Consider the following 8,019-nt stretch of genomic DNA (forward strand, 5'->3'; position numbering starts at 1 on the left):
ATTCAGGTAAATGTCAACTTTGTAATATCACTCAATTATAAGTGATTTCTTCATTCAATTTCAGATAAACTATAATATAATTGTAATACCTTGAATCCTAAACTTTACGTCTCCTTTTTTTAAGCGTTTATGTTTTTGTGTTTTCATTGCTTAACTTTCTATTTATAAGTTTGCTAATGTATTATGGTTTGTATTATATATGCATTATTTATTATATATTTTTTACGTCGATAATAAAATTGAATAAACACTTCCTTGTGCTAAGTTAAATTGGGAGTGTCGTTTGATGTAAAAACTACATTTCCCGTCATGCATCCACGCGGATAAAACTACTGCATCCACGTGTTTTGATTAACATCGCGCGGTGCACGAGACACTACAGCACAAATCTCAGATTTACTCTATTTTACCAGCAGCATGGCATCCGAGCTAGGTAATATTGTGTCTTTTTTACCTTCTGCACCTTGTTGCCTACAAATCAAATACTTTGTGTTGTGTTTGTTTTTGTTGAGAGCTGTATTGTCGCAGTAGCTTGAGTTGTCGCATAACTTACTTTACTGACATTAAAATGAAACTTTATAGACCATTTCAAATTGAGAAAAGTTTGTATTTGGTTCACATTGTGAAATAATACTTAAGATACGATGGTAATACTATGTTTTTGACACTACCGTGATAAAAGTACTACATGTGGCATGCTAATGTGTTTGATCTGGTCTGGATACAGTCCCGTATCATCAAAGTATCGCTGTTTTCTAAACCCTGGTATCAAGGTATAATGCTAAAACCATGGTTTTCTTTGAAATACTACCTATAATGCAGTGATGGACGAGTGATGAGGGTTTTTTTTGCATTAATTGTAGTAACGCTGATTATATGGAAGTACCTTCAGATTTACTATCTGAAATAGTACTGTTACAGTATTTAATGAAGTACCATGGTATTAACTAACTTAGTTTATGAAGCCTGGATTTGTGCAAACACATGCAGTTGAAGTAGTTAAAGTAAACCATCCTGCTGCAGTTGCTAAATACCAGCTGCATTTGTTTCTTGTAAAATGGGCATTGAATTGATATGACTAATTGATGATCTGTTTCAGCATTGCTGAGTGTTTCTGATAAAACCGGACTGGTTGAGTTTGCCAGGCGTCTGGTATCAGTGGGTCTGTCGTTAGTGGCATCAGGTGGCACTGCTAAAACTCTCAGAGATGCTGGACTCACTGTCAGGTCACACTTATTATTTTTTTTATTCATGTCATTTAAATGTATTTATAGCTGCTGTGATTTTTGTAATACTAAAGGAGTAACTAAATATTGCTGGTATAATTGATTTGGGGGGCTTCATGTATCCTTACTCAACCTCTTGTCATTTAAAAATGTTTTGTGTGTGTGTGCGTGTATATATGTAATTTGTCATACAGGGATGTATCTGAACTCACTGGATTCCCTGAAATGCTCGGAGGAAGAGTCAAGACCCTTCATCCTGCTGTCCACGGTGGGATTTTGGCCAGACAAACTCCCTCTGATAAGGCTGATATGGAAAAACTAGGCTTTAGTCTTGTCAGGTAATACTGTTCAGTAAGCAAACCATTCCAATGCTATCTATGTTACAGTGGTAATACCATGGTACTTGTTTTGCAAGTTCTGCTTTATTGATTTTAAATTCAGGTCATGTTATTTCATGAATGATCCTCATGTGACACCAGTCTGGATATAATCAGTTTTAGTGGTGCTAACATGCTTTCCATTGGCTTTTTTGTTAGAAGTCGAGACTCCACATGGGTAATCTAATCACTGATAATTCAAATAGTGCTGCTGTGGTGTAGCCAAAAGTCTTCATCACATTTTCTGGCTCCCAGCCATTTAGAGAGAAGTTTGATTGGCTGACATGGTCATATGATCACTGTGAATTATGTATAGTAGTAATGATGCAATCTAGTCTAGCAACTTGTAGTCTACATATTTTTGTTAACGGTAAATAATTTTTAAATGACTAAATCAAGAGCAAAGACAGTAGTGCTTCATATTTATGTGAACTTATGTTTTTCAAGAGTGGCTGTGTGCAACCTTTACCCGTTTGTGAAGACCGTTGCATCCCCCAGTGTGACTGTGGAAGACGCTGTTGAGCAGATTGACATCGGTCAGTACACTGTTAATAGTTCACAGGGTTTGATTTAAAGGGCTTATAATAATTGACTCCTTGTTTAATATCTGCTTTGAATGGTTTTTGTACGTTTAAGAAATGTGATGATGGATTTCTATTGAAGAAAACTATTAAATGTGCTTTAGAGTAAAGATTATAAGCATAAGAGTTAACTAAACTAGGAAATTATGCATTCAAATAAAATATATTCTGCACTGTTAGTCTACGGTAGTGTTACTTTAGTCTAATTTCTATTGATATAAATGTTTGTAAAAAAATGTTTACTTTATAGCCTTTAAGAGATTCACCCGGTTAACAAAAAAATGAATCCCACAATCACATTTAGGTGGAGTTACTCTTCTTCGAGCAGCAGCTAAGAATCATGCCAGAGTCACTGTAGTCTGTGATCCGTCTGACTATGATGTTGTTGCCAAGGAAATGGAATCCTCCGACAACCATAATACCACAGTGGAAACCCGCAAGACTCTTGCACTCAAGGTAACATTGTTCTTTCTCAAGATGCACACCTGTAAAAGGCATTTTTATGAAAGCTGCTTAAATACCTTAATTTAACTAAGGCCTAGTCTTGGCTTAAGCTAAGCACCGTCTGTGAAACCGGCCCTTAATATATAAAATACTACGTAATTCTAAATGATTTTGGCCCTTTTAAGATGCAAGACATGAATAGCTAGTGTTCTGGATTTTATGGTAAAACATGTTGAGACATGCACAAAGACTTGCTGTTAGCATTGAGCAATAGGCTTACTCCTATCCAATTCATGATTGCATGCCTTTTATCTGAAACAAACAGTAGACTTGGCCTATTAGTCATACTTAACCAAATTGAACAAATTGTTTTTGGTCCCACAGTTTAAATAGGGGCATTTTTGCCCTGCTTATGTTGTGACCCATTGACTTCTCATGTTTAGCTGTGCTGATAACCCTTTAAAATAAACAATACAGTCGTGAGATCATGAGGCGTTTGCATGTTTTCAATCGGATTGGGTTTCAGATGATTGCTGAAGATGAGGAAAATTGCAGCCAAAGTTCAAGCATCTGAGGTTATCAGTTTGAACATTGTGTTAAATAAAAGTATTTGTGTTATGACCTTTTTAAAAATATATATATATATATATATATATATCTTTTTTTTTTTTTATAAATGACATTTTTCCTGTGGTGGCAAAGCTGAATTTTCAACAACTTTTTCAGTGTCACATGATCCTTCAAAAATGCAGATTTGCTGTTCAAGAAACATTTATGATTATCAAAGTTGGAAAAAGCAGTGCTTCATATTTTTGTGGAAACTGATAAATTTTTCAGGTTTCTTTGATAAATAGAAAAAAACAGCAGTTGTTTAAAATGTAACAAACTTGTAACATTTTATAAGTCTTTCCTGTAACATTTGATCTATTTAATGATTTCTTAAAGTATAAATATAAAAAAGTTTGAACAGTAGCATGTACTTAAAACGGTATAAAATGTATCATTTTAATGTCAGCATTTATTTAACGGTCTCATCAAATTATCATCTAACATATTAGCACCCTTTCTTTTTAGACGCCTGCATTAATCCTTGATAAGCCCATCAGTCGATTTATTTTGTTCAACAATTAACAAGGACCCCAATTTCAGTTGTTCAAGTGTGACTTCAGATAACTTGGAATGTATGTGTGAATTTATATTTGTAATGTCTCAGGCCTTCACACACACTGCTCAGTACGACGAGGCCATTTCTGATTACTTCAGACGTGAATACAGTCGAGGAATTTCCCAGCTGCCCCTGCGGTACGGCATGAACCCCCATCAGGCACCTGCTCAGCTTTACACTCAACGCCCTGCACTTCCACTCACCGGTATATAGGATCACATATACTACTTCCAGATCAATTTTCAACCACAAAACAGAATATTAATATTCCTCTACATTTCTGACTTGGTCTCAGTGCTGAATGGATCTCCAGGCTTCATTAACCTGTGTGATGCTCTGAACGCCTGGCAGCTGGTGAGAGAGTTGAAGAGAGCTCTTGGGTTGCCAGCTGCCACTTCATTTAAACATGTCAGCCCTGCAGGTATGCATTCAAGTTAAGCTCACGTCTTGTAGAGTTTCAGGAAAGGGCTTAGAATTTTTAAGCATTTTCACCTTTCAGGAGCTGCAGTTGGCGTGGCTTTGAGCGAAGATGAGGCCAAGGTGTGTATGGTGAATGACATGCTCCAGGATCTCACCCCTCTCGCCACTGCATACGCCAGAGCCAGAGGTGAAAATTCTGTCCATGCATCTTAACTTTAGTAATAAGAATAATGCATCATCAAGTGTGTAGTTTGGCATGTTTAACACTAAAGTGTGGAAAAAAATTGAAAAACATCTTGTAGGATCTGACAGGATGTCCTCCTTTGGAGACTTCATTGCTTTGTCTGACATCTGTGACGTCCCTACTGCCAAGATCATCTCCAGAGAGGTTTGAGAGAACTTTCTGAATCGCATCTAAGAGTTCTCATTAGCCTCTTATTTAACAAATGGATTTATTTGTACATTTTATACAAAACTTCTCCCAATTTCTTTAGGTTTCAGATGGGATCGTTGCTCCTGGTTATGAGGAGGAAGCACTGCGCATTCTCTCCAAAAAGAAGAATGGAAACTATTGCGTCCTTCAGGTAAACCATACATGTTCACGACGCAAGAATTGTTACTTGACTAACTTTGCCATAGCATTATCTTTTTGGTCAGTACACATTTGTGAATGTGCATACAGTAGGTTTGGGGTCAGTAAGTTTCTCGTGCTCAGCAGGACTTCATTTATTTGACCATGAAAACGGTACTATTATGAATATTGTTACATTTTAAAATAGCTGTTTTCTATCTTATGATATTTTAAAAAACGTAATTCATTTATGGCAAACCTGAATTTTCAGCATCATTACTACAGTGTCACATGATCCTTTAGAAATCTCTCTAATATGCTGGTTTGCTGCTCAAGAAACACTTCTTATTCTTATAAATAATAATAATAATTTATTATTTAAAAAAAAAAATTATACTATTATTTTGTTAAAATTTTTTAAAAGTCTTTACTGTCCCATTATTTATTTTTCAGAAAAAAAAATTGCTGGCCCCAAGCTGATAAATGGTACTTCAAGGAATGCTCAAAGCCCATGTGTTTCAACTCTAAGGCTGCATAATGAAATGTATGTGGGTTTTTTTTTTTTATAGATGGATCCCGAGTATGAACCTAATGAAGAAGAGGTGAGAGTGCTGTTTGGTTTGCACCTCAAACAGAAGAGGAACGGGGCTGACATTGATAAAGAGCTCTTCAGCAACATTGTGTCAAAGGGCAAGGTGAGAGAAACTATTGTTTTATTTGTACAAAGTTCTGATTTCAATTAGGCAAATTGATCAATGTTTTCAACATGCATTTGATTTTGTGTTAAACTTGTGAAATATACTATTTGAAGCCATATTATATGGTAAAAAATTCAACATTGTATAGTAAAAATCTAATTTTGGTTTGCAATTTGATTGGACTGTGGTAAGAGGGCTGTGATATTAATGGTAATATGTAAATAAATAACAAATTAAGTGATTTTTATTTTTTACCCCATAAAAGCTCTCTGAGAGTGCGCTACGAGACCTCATTGTAGCCACTATCGCAGTGAAGTACACTCAGTCCAACTCTGTGTGTTATGCAAAGGATGGTCAGGTAACCAAAAACTAAAAAAAAAAAAAGTTTTAATTTAAGTGCCAAAACATGTAAATAGTTGAAAACGAGTTATACAAAGTAATGTATTACGTGTGTGTGTGTGTGTTTGTTAGGTGATTGGCATTGGTGCTGGGCAGCAGTCTCGTATCCACTGCACTCGGCTGGCAGGAGACAAGGCTGATAACTGGTGGCTCCGGCATCATCCACGAGTGCTCAATATGAAGTTTCGCAGTGGAGTGAAGCGTGCAGAGATGGCTAATGCCATTGATCAGTATGTCAGTGGAACAATTGGAGAGGTAGTGTATTCAAACATTGGTTTTGTACTGGTCATAGAGGGATGTATTGGCCAGGCTAGTTAACTATGTTCCTGTGGCTCAGTGTAGAGCATTGTGTTTGCAGTGTAAAAGGATGTGGGTTCAATTTCCAGGGAACACCCATACTGGCAAAAAAAAATAAAATGAGTAAATGTATAGCCTGAATGCACTGTAAGTCTCTTTGGATAAAAGCGTCTGCTAAATGCATAAATGTAACTAGCCGAATATTTGGCTTGGAGAATATTTTTGAGATCTACATCAGCCAAAAACCATACTTGACCAGTTCCAAAATCAGTACTTTTAGTAAATAATGCACATTTTCTGTTTTCAAGTAATTTGTTAACCAAACGTGCCATTGATTTAGTTTGTCATTTTGTTTTCCAAATTATATTGATTTTTTTTTTTTTTTTTTTTGTACATTAGGGTCCAGATATGGAAGTTTGGAAGGGTCTGTTTGATGAGGTTCCTGAAACTCTGTCAGAGTTTGAGAAGAAGAACTGGATCAGTTCTCTGCAGGCTGTGGCCCTCAGTTCAGATGCTTTCTTCCCCTTCCGGGACAATGTGGACCGTGCCAAACGGGTAAATACCCTCTGCTAGTGTTCCCAAGCTGAAGTCATCATTCACGTTTTATGCACCTCATCAAATTTGCTTGTTGCTGTATTATACATTCCTTATTGTTTCTTAAGATGGCATATTAATTGTAGATAAGTGACTTTAAGTGGTTTATATTTGTGTGTGATTTTTAGAGTGGTGTGGAGTATATTGCCGCCCCCTCTGGCTCTACTGCGGATGAAGTGGTCATGAATGCCTGCAATGAGCTGGGTATTACCCTGGTGCACACCAAAATCCGTCTTTTCCATCACTGAAAAGCACTACAAAACATCCAGTTGAATACAAATATCCAACTAGTTTCACTGTTACGAAAGTATATGGTTTCTTTTTAGATGCACATCATTTACTGTGATTACAAGTTGTTATGCATATTTCATAACTTAGCTAGTCCACTTTGACACTAACTCAGTAGTTTGAATTTTGCAAAGTTTCTCTTTGTCCTCACATCCTAAAGCCAAGAGCAAAGTGACATTATTGCTAAGTAGTTAGGAACATCATTCATACATGGCTTCTTTAATACTGATATGCTCAGAATGAGATGATCCATTACTGTTCTTTTATATTGTTTCTTTGCATAATTTCTGCCATGCCGACCTTGTTGGGAGCTGCTGTATGAAACCTTTGCTATGTGAAATTCTGTCCACAACACTTCCTGAGACATTCCAATGTGCTGCCATTAGTGTCCAAGAGCATTACAAAATAAAAACCCAAATCCGATATAATTGTCATAGATTCCGTCAAGGGTTTATTTGCATTTGTTGACCTGATTTGCAAGGTTTCTTTACTTTATTCAAAATAATCCAAAATAATTTATTTTGAGTGACATTTTATAAATACAATTTGTCATGAGTCTTGCAATATATCAGAAAATGGATTTAACAGTAATGAGAAATGGTGTAGACAGCAGAACGATGACCATCAAATGAAACAAAAATTAACGTTCTATACAATCCAAACACTTCTGAATGAAGGGGATAAAAACTCAAAAGAATTTAGAAAATTTACATTTGTATCAATCTGAAAACAGTGCTGACCCAAAATAATCAATAAGCCATGTTTAAAAAATTGTTTATATTAAAGATGCATTGAGACTAAATTTTTGGTACCTCAGTGTACCCCCAGTGGTGTGCTAACATTCTTATAAAACAGTGCTTATTTTTACTACTTAGTCTCATGATTGCCTCTATATTCATTAATGAAGTCTGAAAACCTCTGACAACAATGGTAAGGTTGATTTTTAAATTTAATTGATT

At 35.9% G+C, this 8,019-nt stretch overlaps 1 protein-coding gene across 1 annotated transcript; it reads left to right on the forward strand.

Moving 5' to 3' along the window:
* Window positions 1-291: 291 nt before the first annotated feature.
* Window positions 292-7,988, forward strand: atic (5-aminoimidazole-4-carboxamide ribonucleotide formyltransferase/IMP cyclohydrolase). Its single transcript, XM_059553537.1, has 15 exons — window positions 292-433; window positions 1,100-1,226; window positions 1,421-1,564; window positions 2,051-2,139; window positions 2,489-2,640; window positions 3,842-3,998; window positions 4,089-4,214; window positions 4,293-4,400; window positions 4,516-4,601; window positions 4,708-4,797; window positions 5,354-5,479; window positions 5,748-5,840; window positions 5,954-6,136; window positions 6,578-6,733; window positions 6,901-7,988. Exons 1-15 carry the CDS (start codon window positions 418-420, stop codon window positions 7,018-7,020), a joined length of 1,773 nt encoding a protein of 590 aa, XP_059409520.1. The 5' UTR covers window positions 292-417; the 3' UTR covers window positions 7,021-7,988.
* Window positions 7,989-8,019: the final 31 nt, after the last annotated feature.

This window comes from Carassius carassius, chromosome 7 (assembly GCF_963082965.1).
Source record: "Carassius carassius chromosome 7, fCarCar2.1, whole genome shotgun sequence".
NCBI classification, from domain to species: Eukaryota; Metazoa; Chordata; class Actinopteri; order Cypriniformes; family Cyprinidae; genus Carassius; species Carassius carassius.